General features: G+C 38.4%; 1 protein-coding gene across 3 annotated transcripts in view; it reads right to left on the reverse strand.

The window, feature by feature from the left end:
• Positions 1-9,970: 9,970 nt before the first annotated feature.
• Positions 9,971-17,474, reverse strand: part of LOC140726876 (lysosomal proton-coupled steroid conjugate and bile acid symporter SLC46A3) — a 49,368-nt gene continuing 41,864 nt past the window's right edge. For all 3 annotated transcript variants that reach the window (XM_073043831.1, XM_073043833.1, XM_073043832.1), the window contains exons 4-6: positions 15,925-16,008; positions 12,515-12,671; positions 9,971-10,610 (exon numbers count right to left, since the gene is read on the reverse strand). In XM_073043831.1, the coding sequence (XP_072899932.1) occupies positions 10,541-10,610; positions 12,515-12,671; positions 15,925-16,008 (311 nt within the window). In that variant the 3' untranslated portion in view covers positions 9,971-10,540. The remainder of the gene's footprint in view (positions 10,611-12,514; positions 12,672-15,924; positions 16,009-17,474) is intronic.

The following is a 17,474-nucleotide window of genomic DNA, read 5'->3' on the forward strand; positions in this document are numbered from 1 at the left end:
GAGAGGTTATTGGTCCTCCCCGATAGTTATGATCTCTCTGCTTAGGAAGGCAAGAATAAAGACTGCAGAGTGAACTGTCACAATGCAGAGCCAAGTCACTGTTCCTTCAAAGCATGTGGAAGTCAGGGAGTGTGCAAAATAGAATTGTGATTGTGATATAATAATGAGATGCAGTATGTAGTGCCGTCTTTAAGCAAAAACAAGAATCTCTCTGTCTCTGTTGCTATCCAGTGCTGGGAAAGGAATTACTTATAGTGGCTGAAGATGAACTTGGAATGTGTGAAATTAAATGCAAATGTCATTGTCTATGTTGGAGCAAAAGACACAGTAACAGGATATCTTCCTGGAAGTGTATCAGAAATTAGGTTCTAAAAAACACAGGACCTTGATGATGAAACCTGGATTTTGACCTGAATCCTATGTAAGTTAGTAAACAGGTAGAGCAAGATGATTGAAATGTGGGGATAGAGTGGTTACATTTCCTGGAACAGTAGTATCAATTTTGGACAGTATGAAGCTATTCTGGACTAGGATACCTCCTGTGTCTTTTAACGATTAAAAAGGGGTGTGGGCTAAAAATACGTGGGCAGTATATAATCAGAACAGGAGATGGCATAGGAAAGAATTAAGGAAAGGAGGACATTGATGGCAAGACCAAATAAAATTGTAGGGTTAAAAAGGTAGCTGGTCATAGAGTGAAGAGAAATCCTATGCAAAATGAGTTAAACTGTCCGTGTACACCGTGTCCATAAGAATTTGAACAAATTGGACAATAGATCTTAATCCTTTGAAGTGTCAGTGCTGAGATACGACACTCCCATAACATTGTCCAGATGTTGGTACTATCGTGAAAGTTACTGGAGCATGCGAAATAATGCACAATCAGCTTATTACTGATTCACTGATACCAAAGACAATTTGAAATAGTCACAGGTGCTCATCAATCTATGGACCGTCAGTGGACTCCAGAAGACTTGTGATATTTTCTAAGTACGTGATTGGACCACAACGGGTAATTGGTGATGTTTACTCGTAGGAACTTGAAGCTTTCCACCCTCTTGACCTCAGTACCATTGATGTAAATAGGAGTTTGTGCACCACACCTCTTCCTGAAGTTAATGACAAGCTCTTGTTTTGCTGACGTTAAGAGAAAGGCTGTTCTAATGACACCACGTCTCTAGGCTTTCTGTATTCGGATTCTTCATCATTTGCGATTCGGCCCATTGAGATGGTGTTATCTGCAAACCTATAGATGAAATTTGAGCAGAATCTGGCAGTGCAGCCATGAGTATATAGGAAACAAAATAGGGGATTCAGAAAGCAGCCTCGTGGGACACCAGTGTTTTGTAGTCGTGGTGGTGTTACTGCCTATCCTTACTGATTATGGTCTGTTGGTCAGAAAATCAAGGATCCAGTTAAAGAGGGAGGTATTTCCCAGTCTAGGAAGTCAGAAATGAGTTTGCTTGGAAATATAGTATTGAGGGTCAAGTATTATTCAATAAATAATAGTCTAACAGGTGTTTTTACTGTCCAGATGTGCCAGAGATGAGATTAGGGAGATGGTGTCAGCCGTAGACCTGTATTGGCAGTATGCAAATTGCATTGGGTCAAGGTTGTTTGAGAGGCTGGAGTTGACATATTTGTCTATTTCAGCTTGTGTTTTAGTCATGAATAATGAATCAGCCTTTCATTGTTTCTCTGTGGTTGTAATTGACAATAAGCTGGACTGGTCAAAGAACACTGAGGCTGTCTACAAGAAGGGTCAGAGCCGTCTCTATTTCCTGAGGAGACTGAGGTCCTCTAGCACCTGCCGGACGATGCTGAGGATGTTCTACGAGTCTGTGGTGGTCAGTGCTATCGTGTGCTGGGGCAGCAGGCTGAAGGTAGCAGACACCAACAGAATCAACAAACTCATTCGTAAGGCCGGTGATGATGTGAGGGTGGAACTGGACTTTCTGAAGGTGGTGTCTGAGAGGATGCTGTCCAAGTTGCGTGCCATCTTGGACAATGTCTCCCATCCACTCCATGATGTACTGGTTGGGCACAGGAGTACATTCAGCCAGAGACTCATTCCACCGTGATGCAACACTGAGCGTCATAGGAAGTCATTCCTGCCTGTGGCCATCAAACTTTACAACTCCCTCGGAGTGTCAGACACCCTGAGCCAATAGGACCAATAAGCTGGTCCTGGACTGGTTTCCACTTGGCATAATGTACTTATTATTTAATTATGTATGGTTTTATATTGCTATATTTCTACACTGTTCTTTGTTGGTGCGACTGTAACAAAACCCAATTTCCCTCGGGATCAATAAAGTATGTCTGTAATCATTCTCAATCATATTGACTGCTCACAGTGTTTAAGAATTTAAACTGGACTAAACAGTACTTTCAAAGGAAGAGCAAAATGTTCTCTTTGGTCTAAGTACAAGAAAATCCCCCCTAAAAACGTCAAAAGCGTACATTTTTAATTGCATAATTTCTCAGTGATAGCTGTACACATTTGCCATTATATCTAACATATCTAAATGATTTTAGGTACAAACTGAACAGCTTGTATTCTGCAGCGCCATCCTCTGGTTACAATCAGTACATCAATTATTGTTAATACGCAGTACTAACTTGCTGTTTGTGAAAACAAAATAAATCCAATAAAATTAAGTAATAAAAAAGCTGAAACTACTCAAAGGGAACAAATGTTTACAATTAGAAATATTTGGCTTTAGGTAGCAGATTGTTCTGGAGGGATAAATAAATAAATAAGTAACCTTAACAAGTGATCAGAGGACTGGAACAATTAACACAGTTTCATTTTCCAACTAGAGAAACTTTTGTTGTTTTATTTTTTTTATCCTTAGAGTTTCTTAAAATGCCAGCCAGAATTATTTATGATTCAAAGATCACCTCTAAATTTGAGACATGGGCCAATTCTGAGCAATCTTCCATAGTTAGGAATAACCCTCTCAACCCAGGAACCAGTCTTCAGGTCCAACATCTGCATATAGAAATTTGATTGTGTAGCTTTATTTCTGCATTATATATTTGTAAGGGAACATATCCCTGAGGGAGATGCAGTAATTAATTCTACATGGTTGTTAGCATCACTTAATGTGACTGCACAGACAAGCAGGATTGGCGTGGCTTCATGTGCTTGCTGCCTTGGTTGCCATGTTGCAGGGTTGGAAAGTGCTGCAGATATTTGCTCGCACAACCAAGCTATCAAGCCTATGCTTATGAAAGATCTTGGCATGGTGACTAAAAAGTAATCATTTCTGCTTGTGTAGGGGTTTACATTAATTGGACACACACTGTATAGGATGGAATCATGGAATGATATAGCACTGAAGACGGCCACATGTCCATCATATCTCTACTGATTCTTTGAAAAAGTGATGCAACTATGTCCCTCTACCTGACAGTCCTGCAAATTCTTCATTCTGACTTTTCTCCATTTTGAAAATCACCAAGAAATTTCCTTACATTAGGAAATTTCCTTCTAGGTAGTATATTTCATTACAATTGGCAGTGCCAAAAAAAAATTCTTGCATCCTTTGTTTTATACTAATCATCTTAATACTTCATACTTTGGTTAGTGATCCTTTTGCCCCCTTGGAAAATTTACTCCATTTTCAGAATTATGATTTTGAATCTTTTTCAAATCACTACAGCTTCTTATGCTCTTGGAACTATCCCAGCTTTTAAGTTCTATCTGAAGTTCTCTATTATGGCAAATCAGTTGTGTATCCTCTCTAAGGCTCGGGTATTCTTTCAAAATGAGTTGTCAGAATGGAGTAAAGATTGAGCTAATCAAATGTGCAGTATAAATTTGTTGCTGTTGTTCTCTGTATCTCCATTAACACAAACTTTACAAATCCTTTACAAAATATGTGTTAAGAATGTGGAAGCCATTGATGAAAAGCTTGGAGCAAATAAGGTTAGGATCATCAGATTGGCAGGAGGCTCATGAAATACAGAAATCAGTTTATATGGTTTTAGGTAGAATGGTCTACAGTGTCATGCAAAAGTTTGGGCAGCCCGGTCAAAATTTCTGTTACAGTGAATAGTTAAGTGAGTAGAAGATGAACTGATCTCAAAGTCATAAAGTTAAAGATGAAACATTCTTTTCAACATTAGTATTTTTGTTTTGTATAATTTTAGAGTGGGAAAAAGGAAAGGAGCACCATGCAAAAGTTTGGACACCCTAAGAGATTTGAGCTCTTGGATAACTTTTACCAAGGTCTAAGACCTTAATTAGCTTGTTAGGGCTATGGTTTGTTTACAGTCATTTTTAGGAAAGGCCAGGTGATGCAAGTTTCAAAGCTTTATAAATACCCTGATTCCTCAAACCTTGTCCCAACAATCAGCAGACATGGGCTCCTCTAAGCAGCTGCTAGCACTCTGAAAATTAAAATAACTGATGCCCACAAAGCAGGAGAAGGCTATAAAGAGATAGCAAAGAGTTTTCAGGTAGCCGTTTCCTCAGTTTGTAATGTAATTAAGAAATGGCAGTTAACAGGGATGGTGGAGGTCAAGTTGAGGTCTGGAAGACCAGGAAAACTTTCTGAGAGAACTACTCGTAGGATTGCTAGAGAGGCAAATCAAAACCCCCGTTTGACTGCAAAAGACCTTCAGGAAGATTTAGCAGACTCTGGAGTGGTGGTGTACTGTTCTACTATGCAGCGACACCTGCACGAGTATGACCTTCATGGAAGAGTCATCAGAAGAAAACCTTCCCTGCATCCGCACTGCAAAATTCAGCATCAGAAATTTGCAAAGGAACATTTAAACACGCCTGATGCATTTTGGAAACAAGTCCTGTGGACTGATGAAGTTAAAATAGAACTTTTTGGCTGCAATGAGCAAAGGTATGTTTGGAGAAAAAAAGGTGCAGAATTTCATGAAAAGAACACCTCTCCAACTGTTAAGCACAGGGGTGGATCGATCATGTTTTGGGCTTGTGTTGCAGCCAGTGGTACGGGGGACATTTCATTGGTAGAGGGAAGAATGAATTCAATTAAATACCAGCAAATTCTGGAAGCAAACATTACAGTGTCTGTAAAAATGCTGAAGATGAAAAGAGGATGGCTTCTACAACGGGATAATGATCCTAAACACACTCAAAATCCACAATTGCCTACCTCAAGAGGTGCAAGCTAAAGGTTTTCCCATGGACCTCATAGTCTCCTGACCTAAACATCATCAAAAATCTGTGGATAGACCTCAAAAGCGCAGTGCATGCAAGACGACCCAAGAATCTCACAGAACTAGAAACCTTTTGCAAGGAATAATGGGTAAAAATCCCCCAAACAACAATTGAATGACTCTTAACTGGCTACAGAAAGTGTTTACAAACTGATACTTGCCAAAGTGGGTGTTACTAAGTACTGACCAGAACCTTTGCTTCGGGCCCTTTTCCTTTTTTGTTATTTTGAAACAGTAAAAGATTGAAATAAAAAAGTAATCTTGCTTAAAATATTAAAGAAATGAGTCATCTTTAGCTTTATGCCTTTTGGAAATCAAGTCATCTTCTACTTGCTAAGCTATTCACAGTAACAGAAATTTTGATCAGGGGTACCCACACTTTTGCATGCCACTGTACATCTGCATTTTATATTTCCTAAGATTCTGTTTTCTTATTCAGGTACAATTTTGAGCTGTGAGATGTCAGCTGTTATAGTAATTGGGTCCTACAGGTACATTTTATCGGTCAAAATTGTTTATACAAATAGGAACCTTAACTATGTTATCAGACAATACTATTATGGATGCAGCACAGCTGAATTGATACCATACTTATTAATTCAACGCATGCATTTGTTTTGTCGTTTTTCAAGATTTGTTCCTCATCCACAAACACAAGTTAACTACTCTAGCCCAAATAAGAGTAATCAATACTTTAGACAAAAATACTTAATCCATTTATTGAATAAACAAAGTTAAGAAACAGCCACAAGCACCCATCAAGTGTGATAAAATTGTGAACAGCAGAATCTTAAATATCATTCCTTCAAAAAGTATACCCAGTTTCTTAGTTTAAAAGTATATTTTTGTCCTGTGGCTTCAACAAGAAAGCTTACCTAAAGAATAATATTATAAAGCAACAGTAAGGTGACACTCAAAACGCTTTACCTGAGTTTAATAACACACATAACCATGATTAGGGAATTTTAATGACGATTTCAATGCTGCCAGAATAATTGGCTGCATCCAAATTGGCAACTGTCGAAGAGAAATCCCCAGAGGCAGTGTATTATTTATGCAATGTGTGTGGCACTGTCATTACCTCTTTAAAAAATCCATACACCTCCCTTGAGTGTAGGAGATTGCGGGAAGATTTAATGAAGGTATACAAAATTATGAGGGGTAGAGGTGAGGTAAATGCATGCAGGCTTTTTCCACTGAGGTTGGTTGAAGCTAGAACTAGAGGCCATAGGTCAAGGGTGAAAGGTGGCACATTTAAGGGGATCCTGAGGGGGAATTTCTTCACTCAGAGGGTGGTGTGAGTGTGGAATGAGGTATCAACAAAAATGGTGGATTTGGTTTTGATTGAAATATAAGAGAAATTTGGTTAAGTACTATGATTGGAGGGATATAGAGAGCTCTGGTCTAGGTAAGGATCATGAGGATGAAACAGAATTACAGTTCAGCATTCACTAGATGGGCGGTAGGACCTGTTTCTGTGTAGTAGTGCTCTATGACTATAATTAATTTCAGGCACAGAAGCAACAGTTCAAAGCTACTTTCTGCAACATGTTAAAATAACATACCAGCCTCTGCTAATTTAATAATCCAACATCAATTAGCATAACTCTTATCATCCCGAAATAAGGGAATTAAATGAGCAAAATTATTCAGGATATAAGAAAAATAAAACTTGTATTCTGAATTATATTTGCTTACTGGTGAAATGAGATTTCATAGGATGCTTTTAAAATTATGCCGTTTATATGACGATTCAAAGGGAATTACTTTTAAATGTCATTGATCACTAGTACATGTATTCAAGTTAAAAATGTTTATGGTTTGATAAGTATAGTTTATTACTATAATCATGATTTCATTGTTGTAACATCCATTTAAGAAATAGCAATGTGAAGGAATTTTAAACTTGAGCAAAAAGTTTTAGTGTACTGCTGATAAATGTTTTAATTTGTGAACTACTTAAAATGAGCAAAATTGAAACCAATTTACTCAAACTTGATAAAAATTTGTAATCAAGCAAATTTTGTGGAAATAACATTGTTCTTTTTAAACTTAGTATTGCATTTTTGTAAAATGTCTCCTACAATTATTAAAATAGAAATAATCAAAACTGTTGAAACATATTAGAATGCCAGCACTGCTATAGACAAAGACAGGAGCAGAAACTTGTCAAACTCTTAACTTGTTTAAATGAGATGAGTTTTACATATATCCAGTCAAAATGACTTAACTCGTGATATGTTTACAACCAGGTGATCAGTAAAACATGGATTTAACACCTGATGACACCGTAAACATTTCTGACACTTTGCAACTTCATTGCAAAGTTGTTGCGATGAGTGAAATCCACAAAAATATCATACATTAAATAAAAAATAGGGAAATGTTGGTTCACTTTACACATATACTTTACCCCATCTTTCAATTATTCTGTTTTTGTAGCACAAGTTGGGGAAGGACTTCATCTATAATAGAGGAGTAGAGACAAAAGTTACAATATGGTGCTGCAGGGTCATATATAATTCAGCTGACTAAAACTGAGATCTCAAACAAGAGAAAATCTGCAGATGCTGGAAATCCAAGCAACACACAAAATGCTGGTGGAACTCAGCAGGCCAGGCTGCACCTATAGGAAAAAGTACAGTTGACGTTTTGGCCCAAAACCCTTCGGTAGGACTGGGGGAAAAAGCTGAGGAGAAGCCCACTTTAAATCTACTCCTCAGCTTTTCTCCCCAGTCCTGCCGAAGGGTTTTGGCCCGAAACATCGACTGTACTTTTTTCAATAGATGCTGTCTAGCATTTGTGTGTGTTGCTAAAACTAAGATCTATCTGCTCAGTGAGTGACCCAATGCTGCAAAATGCTAGTTTGTAGCCTGTAGTCTTGAAATTGGAAATTAATCTGCAACTGTGGAATTAGGTCAAAGAATGGTTATACTTGAGGTTTTTCAGATTACTATATTTTGTGCCCATCTTCATTACTGTAATCATTAGTACTCAGAATTCATTTCAGATTATTGTATTATGACCAATCTTTAATTCAACAATACTTTCCCCCCATTTCCTTTGCTATTCAGGTTAGTTTTGGTCAACTGAAATTGATCCAATGTCTATACACTTTTGGGTAGACTGCTGCAGGTTTCCACTAGATCCTTTGGTTTTGGGGCATCTACCACTGCTTGAATTTTCTCAGCACACTCGTGTAAGTCTTGTGGATCAATGGTGTGACCACAGTAAGCGATACTTGATTTAAAGAATTCACACTTGATGTATTGTGCTCTGAACCCATAACCTAATCTTTTTAAAACTGTCTTGAGATTTTAGAGATGCTTCTTGTCATCTCAGTGGTAATAATAATGTCATCCAGGTAACACTGAGTGCCTGGGCAGCTTTGCAGAACCTAGTCCACAGCTTTTTGCTACAGTGCAGATGCAGATAGTGCTCCTAATAAGTCTATTATAGTGATAGAGCCCTTTGTGAGTGTTTATGGTGAGAAAAACCTAAGGCTCTTCTTCCATCTCCAATTGTAGGTTGGCCTCAGCTAAGTCCACTTTGCTGAAGTGTTTTCCTTCAGAAATGCTTGCAAAGTTATCCTGTTTTCTGGTCCGAGGATTTTGATCTATTTTCAGTACTGGGTTGATGGTGACCTTAAAATTCCCACAGTCTCTGATAGACCCATTCTTCTTGGCTACTGGGACCAATGGCTTTGCACATGTGCTCAACTCAACCTTGGATAGAATTCCTCCATGCAATCTATTTCATGGTCTGATTTATTAGGGATGGTGTGAGCAATTGGATGGACTTTGTAAAACTTGGATGTGGCATTTTCATTTAACACTATTTTATCATTGATGTGTTTGAGTTTTCCAATGCCATCCTTGAACACTGCTGTGGCAACATCCAGTACCTTTCTTAATTCATTTACAGTTGACTCTGTTGCAGAAGATGTGGCATGCAAGTGGTGGGTGCATCTCCTGTCAAGTTGTAGTTGCCTCAGCCAAAAAACTACCTTTCATCACTATCAGATTTTTCATCAAAGCCATGCAGATTAGAGCTCTTTTTGAAACGACTTGACTTTCTATATTTTTCTCTTCCCTGCACAGTGCATTTCTTGTCTGCCCAGCATGCTCTTTGCATGTATCCTACCTGGTTGCATTTTCTGCGAATTTTGCCTTTAAACCTGCATTGGTCCCGCCACAATGGTAACAGAATTTGTTCGGCAAGGCAGGTTTCTGTTTAGACATTGCAATTTTGTTCATGGTCACTTTCATACCTGACTGCAACTCAGTTGCGTCGCTGGCTGTTGTTTCCATTAATACGGAAATTTCAACTGCTCTTTTAAATGTGAGTTGTGCTTCAGTTAGCATGCTTTCTTGTAAGATTCCACAAACTAGATGATCTTTCAGTGCAGTAGTAAGCCCATCACTGAACTAGCAACACTCAGGGAATTTCTTCAGTTCAGCCATGCAAGTTGAAATTGACCCCCCTTCCTCATGATTCCACTCATGAAATCTAAAGCATTCTGCAATCAACAATGGCTTTGGTTCTAAACATTCCTCCATTACTTTCACAATATCAGCCAGGCTCATTTTGGCTGGTTTGTTTGGAGCAGTTATGTTGTGCTATTTGTTTTAAATTTGAATGCCATGCTGTGCTTCAACAGACAGGTAGTTAGCTCAGGTTTGTTTTAAAATTTACTTGTCACCATTGTTACATTTTATAATTCTGAAAACAAATTGAAAGATAAAACACAGGACTGGGAATAAACATGTCCACTTTGCTTTTACTTTATTGAGGTATGCACGTATGATGTGGCATAATGACATATGCCATTCATGTAATTTTACATATGATCCATAATGAATTCAGTAAACAAGAAAGAATGCTTAATCAAACAATTTATTTACAATAATACTGAAATATTAAATACACAACTAAATGTAGTTCTGGATTGTTACCCCTAATTTTCATAATTTGGCAGATGTTTTATTTCAAGAAATAGCTCAGGGCTGATAAAGGTCCAAATTGAGCACTAATTGTATGACAATTACATTTCATAATGAGAACCTAATGCCAAACATTTATATAGAGCCATTTTTAAGCTTCCAAGCTGAACAATTCCATTTTATGCATAGAATCTAAAAAGTTTATTACAGTATTTCAAAACAAGTTGATTAGTTCATCTTTTGTGTATATTCCATCTTTGAGAGGATAGTTTTAGGCAAGATATCATATTTTTTAAAACTAGGAACAGGTAGACATCCAGAATTGTAATGATGCTCTAAAAGTGGCAAATTATCATGTGGTAATTTTGTAATTCACGTGAAAGAGTACATAAGAATTAACTGGAATCTTCTTCTGTAATCAGTGGAGTACTCTCTTCCTCTTGAGGTTTCCACCAGAATAGGGCACTTAAGGGAAGGAACAATATACAGAAAATTAAATGATTTCACTATCATACATCAGAAATGTGGTAGGTTACACATGAGAAATACAATTGTGGTTACACATTCTGCTTGTAAAATTCATTTCTACCATCTTCAATGAAACAGATCTTGAGAAGTGAATCAATATGGGCAGCCTCTACTTCACTTTACATTTAGCACATGCAACCAAAGACAAGAAGATGATGATCTCAATCTTGGATAGCCTGGAAGCCATCCATGGCAGAAATGAAGCAGCAGAGGGAGCAAGAGAACAGAGAGATGTTTTAATGAACACGTCTGAGTGTAGAACAAATTTAATGACTTTGTTTGTATGCATGTTCGAGTTCGGTGAAAACAGCAATAATCCTATTTCATTTGGTTTAGCTGATTACCCAACTTATCAATGGATGCCATCAAAACGTAACCCAAGATCCAGGGGCAACAGTCAAAATATACTCTCCAAAAGAGAACTGAAGATTACAACTTGTAAACATTCCAAGAATGGCTTGAAAGTTTCCATACCATGCAAGCAATACTAATATATGGTTAGCAGATTTATCACTACAAGCAACCATTGGGCAGAATTATACTAGGATTTGACCCATTAGATGTATTTTTTAAAAATATAGTATTTGCACCTGTGGATCTTTAAAAAATGCTAAAATACACATCATTTCATGAAGAACTCCACTTTTTCCTGAGCCAAAGATAAATTCTATTTCACTACTGGTTTGCTTACTCCAGCACTGCTAAACTATTTGACTTGATTCCTATATCTCAACTGGTCCACAGTTGTTTTCTTTCCCACACCTCACCACTATCTAGACCTTCTTCAAGCTAATGTTTCTGACTGTGTATGCTTCTCGGTCCCTTTAGAAGAGCTTTCCAATCTGCACTGTTCCTTTGAGCATTCAATAAAGGAAAAAAAAACAGCAGATGCTGGAAATCTGGAGTAAACGCAGAAAATGTCAATGGAGTTCACTGCTTTCAGATCATTGCCTCTAGTACACACTTCCTAAATGATACTCATTTCTCCTAGACCTCTGGAGCAGTTAGTACTGGTCCACGGTTAAGTTTCTGTATCACTGCACCACCCCCAGCCTTCCCAGTAGCCATACATTTTCTATTGTAAACATAGAGGAAGGAATTTATCATGAAATCAATTGACATAAAATGTGAATGCCATTTCTAATTGGGAACTTTCCACTAAAAGATAGGTAGGTATGTCTTTAAAATAATTAATAAAAGAGTAAGAGGACAATAGAGATTTTATTAATGCTGAAGATGATAATAACCTGATGTACACTACCTAAATGTCTGATAGAGGAAATTTCAATTGTAACTTGGGTGACTAGGGGGAGAATCTGCAGAAAGTGGAAAGGAGCAAGGAGCAAAGGTTGGGACTAATGGGTCACTCCTCATAAATCCCCCCCCCCCCCCCCCACCAAAATGACATGGCGCTGACACAATATTCCCTTGTCCTTCTCTCATGTTAGCTCCTTGCCCGCCTATTGCCTCCTTCTGGTGCTCCTCCCCCCTCCCCCACATTTTTTTCTTTCTTCCATGGCCTTCTGTCTCATTCACCAATCAACTTCCTAGCTCTTTACTTCAACCCTCCCCCTCCAAGTTTTACCCATCACCTGGCATTTCTCTCTCCTTTCCCCCCATCTTTCAAATCTACTCAGCTTGTTTTTCTCCAGTCCTGAAGGGTTTCGTCCCAAAACGTCGACTCAACTTTTTTTCCCAAAGATGCTGCCTGCCCTGCTGAGTTCCTCTAGCATTTTGTGTGTGTTGCTCAGATTTCCAGCATCTGCAGATTTTCTCTTGTTTGTGATTGCCTACCAGTATTGTGTGCAAGTCATAGAATCTTAGAATATACCATAACTTACCACAAAGTTCCAATGGGAAAGATGCATAAGCAAGCTGCCAGCAAAAAGCTAAACCCAGCAAACTGCTTGACAGTGGCAGCATAAACATTACTGAAAATTATGGTGGAAATAGTACCACTTAGATTTTCAAGGCAAGAAACCAAGGCAAAAAGGGCGCCTACAAAAAGAACAAAGAAGATCAAAATAAATTCATTCACAAAGCTCCAATTTCTTAAACATAATTTTCTACAATATTTTTACATTAAAATATCAAACGAGTTAATAGGAAATATAAAAGGCAGACACAAAACTGAAGTCCAAATGGCCTGCTTCTGCATTACAAACTCAAGAAAGTGAGAAAGTTACCAACAACCAATGTTCTTTTAAGCTAATAATAGCTACAAACATAAACTTGGAATAGAGGCAAAATTGAAGGACTAATGGAAGGACCAACTTAGAACATACACTCAGTGGCCACTTTATTAGCTATACCTTCTTGTTAATGCAAATATCTAATCAGCCAATTCTATGGCAGCAACTCAACGCACAAAAGCATAGTCAAGAAGTTCAGTTGTTGTTTAGACCAAACATCAGAATGAGGAAGAAACGTGATCTAAGTGACTTTGACCGTGGAATGATTGTTGGGGCCAGTCAAGGTAGTTTGAGTATCTCAGAAACTGCTGATTTTCTGTGATTTTCACGCACAACAGTCTCCAGAGTTTTTAAGAGAATGATGCAAAGACCAAAAATAAACATCCAGTGAATGGCAGTTCTGTGGGTGAAAATACCTTGTTAATGAGAGACATCAGTGGGGCATGGCCAGACTGACTCAAGCTGACAGGAGGGTGACGGTAACTTAAATAACCATGGGTTACACAGTGGTGGGTATCTCTCAACATCTCTGGATGCATAGCACATCAAACCTTGAAGTGGACAGGCTACAGCAGCTGAAGACCAGGAACAAACACTCAGTAGCCACTTTATTAGGTACTGAGTATCGAACAGTACAGCACTGTACAGACCTTCAGCCCACAATGTTTGCACACATTGAATATACTCCAAGATCAATCTAACCCTACCCTCCTAAATAGCCCTCTGTTTTTCTTTCACCCATGTGTCTATCAAAGAGTCACTTAAATGTCCCAAATTTATCAGCCTCTTCCACCTGTCCCATGAACTTATCACTCTCTGTAAAAAAAACACTGATGTTCCCCTTATGCTTTCTCCAATCACCTAAAAACTATAAGGTGCTGGCTGTCCACTCTATATAATCCTCTTATCAACTTGTACACCCCATCAAGTCCCAAAGAGAAAAAAACCTTTCCTCATAAAGCATTCAAGCATCATCCCCTTCTGCAAGCTCTCTAAAGCTTTCACATTTTTCCTATGATGAGACGAGGCAACCAGAACTGAACACAATACTCCAAGCATGGTCTAACCAGTCTTATAGAACTATAACATTATCTTACAACTCTTGAACTCAATCCCCCATGTAATGAAGGCCAACACACCATACACCTTCTTAACCACCTTATAAAATTTACACAGCAACTTTGAAGGATCTGTGGATGTGGATGTGGCTGTAGACCCAACGCTCTATTCCTCCACATTGCTAAGAATCCTGCCATTAGACCTTGATTTGACTTGAGGACTTTGATATGAAATGTATCATTGTACTGGATTGAATTCCCCCTGCCACTTCTCAGCCCAGCTCTACACCCTATGAATGTCCCATTGTAACCTACGACAATTGCTACACTCTCCACATCACAAGCCTCATGCCATCTGCAGTGTTACTGACGTTCCCTTCTACTTCCTCATTTAAATAATTTATAAAAATCACAAAGAGCAGGGGGTCCCAGAATAGATGACTAGTCACTGACCTCCAGGCAGAACACACTCCATCTACTACCCCTCTCTGCCTTCTGAGGGCAAACTAATTCTGAATCCACACAGCCAAATTTCCATGGATCCCATGTCTCTTGACTTTCTGAATAAGCCTACCATTGGGAAACTTGTCAAACACCTTACTAAAATTCATATAAACCCTAATGACTGCTCTACCTTCATCAGTTTTGTTTTGTCACTTCCTCGAAGAATTCAATCAGGTTTATGCAGCATGACCTGCCCCTCACAAAGCCATGTTGACCATCTGTAAGCAGACTTCTCCAAATGCTCTTAACTCTTAAGAATCCTCTCCAATAGTTTGCCCAGGCACTGATGTAAAACTTACGAGTCTATAATTCTCAGGATTATCACCATTACCTTTCTTGAACAAAGGCATAACATTTGCCACCTTCCAATCTTCTTGTAGTACTCCTGCGGCCATTGAAGATGCAAAGAGAGTTTCCAAACATGCAAGTTCAAGGCTCAAGGAATCTCTTCCATTGTTTCCCAGAGTAACCTGGAGTATATTCTGCCTGGTCCTGGAAATGTTTTATCTTAATGTTTTTCAAAAGTTCCAGTTCAAAAAGTTCAACATCTTCTTTATTGATGTTGACATGTTCCAGTACATTAGTCTGTTCTGCTCAGAACTCACATTCATAAAGGTTACTCTCACTGGTGAATACTGAAGCAAAGTTTTCATTAACGACCTCCTCTAAATCCTCTGACTCCAGGCACAAGTCTACTCTTTTATCCATGATTGGTCCTACCCTCACTCTAGTCATCCTCCTGTTGTTCATGTACACGCAGAATGCCTTAAGATTTTCCTTAATCCTACTCATCAAGGCACTGTCATATGGCTCCCAAGTCCTTTCTTAAGCTCCTTCTTGGCTACAGTACCTTTTAAGAGCCCTGGTATGATCCTTGCTTCCTTCTGCTTCTTGACTAGATATTCCACATCTTTAGCAAACCATGGTTCCTACATTCTACCATCCTTTTCCTGCCTTAATTGGACAAACTTGTTCAGAATCCCAATCATGTTCACTCCCTAAATATCCTCCACATTTCCGTTGTTCATTTCCCCCCAGTACATCTGTTCCCAATTTACACTTCCAAGCTCCTGTCTAATGCCATTGTAATTAGCCCTCCTCTAATTAAATATCTTCCCATACATCTGTCCAAGACTAGGTTAAAGATCAGGGAATTGTGGTCACCGTTTTCAAAATGCTCACTCATTGAGATATCTGTCGCCTGATCAGGTTCTTTACTTAGTACTAGATTCACTATGGCCTCTCCTCATATTGCATCAGGAATTCTTCCTGGACACAATTCTGTCCCATCTACATCTTTTGCACTAAGGAGGTGCCAACCAATAGCAGGGAATTCAAAGTCACCCTTGACAACAACCCTGTTAATTTTATACCTTTTCAAAATTTGCCTCCCGATCTGCTCCCAACTTCCTGAATGGAAAAGATGACCCAAATACTAGAATTAAATAGAATTTACAAGGATACCCAATGCATAAAAATATTTTAAAATTTACTTACCTTGATCACTGGGTAATACTGACTTTGATAGCATTGATCGTAGGACAGGGTATGGCATGAAAGCAAAGAGAGAAACCAATCTCACTATATTAAAAAAAAGCAAAATTGATCAACCATTAATAGAGAACAGTCAGCTTACATTTGTTGTGGAGGTTCCAACTTTCACTTTTCTTTAATAATATATCTGCTGTGATATCATTAAAGTGGATTACAAAGATTAATTTAAAGGGAAGTCAAAAAGAATTGCATGTGCCTTACACATTAAAAATACAAAGTAACTGTAAATTTCACCTCCAATCTGTAATGTTATCTATATCTTCTAACAGTCTAATGTTATCAATTTGGTGTCACATGATACACACAATAGCACACTGATATGCATGATATGAAATGGTTATACAAGAAGTAAAACACTCATCTGCACGGACCTCTGATAAACAAAATTGAGTAGTTTTCATCCAGAGAGGAAGAAAAACATGTTATTAAGTCAATTTCTCACCAACACTCCCAATAATTTGTCTATTTCAAATCTCAGGTCGCCTGCTCCCCCAACCCCTGCTGATCCATCCCATCCTTGCATACACCCTCCTCTTCCCACATCCATCACCCAGTTTCCTTCTCTCCCCTACATATTACATCACACATTCACCTCCCATTGGGTCCCTTAAATCCTCCCCCACTGTACCCATCTCTCCACCATCACTTCCTTATTTGGTTCCATTCTTCAACTTCCCTTTCTTATCAGATTCCATAATCTGCAGTCGCTTGTTATCTCCTCTTTTCTCCTCCTAGTTTCTGTAGATATCACCTGCCCCATTCCCTCTCTCACCTGTCTATCTGGCAATTGGCTCCTCCTCACCCAAAGTTACTTATTGGTTGGTATCTCTTTATACTGGCCACCTCCGCACTATTCTTTCAGTCCAGACTTTCTCCCCTGAAAATGCTGACTCTCCATTTCCTTCCACAGGTGCTGCCCGACTAGCTCAGTTCCTCCTCGAGCTTGATTTCACTTGTTTATTTCTCTTGGCTTTAGTTCTAACAACCACCTTTGGAAAACTTTGTTAAATGCCTTCTGAAAATCTATGACGTGATCATGACATTCCCTTCAATAACCTGGGTTACCTCAACAAAAAATTGTGCCAGTTTAACTAAGCATGAATTGTCTCAGTGATATAATTTAAACTATAATACAATGCTTACAGAAGATTTGAAATTACCCTAAAAATACCCCAGCTCTTTTTTTTAACTAGGTAAAACAGTATCAAAACAAAGTGAGAAATTTTAAATTTTTTTGGAAGTGGAAGTCATCCTGTAAACTTTAATAATAGCATATTGATGTCAGTGTAGATCAGATGAATCTGGAAATACTCCAAAAATTACTGGACTTGGAGAAATTTTTATATGCTTTTTACCGTTTTCCATTGGAAAGTAAATAAATGATAGACAAGTGCAGTGGGGTGTTGGTTCACTTATTCACCCATTTGAGTAAACTTCGAGGTAGATGAGAAATGGTTCATGAAAATCAAAAAGAAACAGCACATGCTGAAAAT

This window comes from Hemitrygon akajei, chromosome 4 (assembly GCF_048418815.1).
Source record: "Hemitrygon akajei chromosome 4, sHemAka1.3, whole genome shotgun sequence".
Lineage (NCBI taxonomy): Eukaryota > Metazoa > Chordata > Chondrichthyes > Myliobatiformes > Dasyatidae > Hemitrygon > Hemitrygon akajei.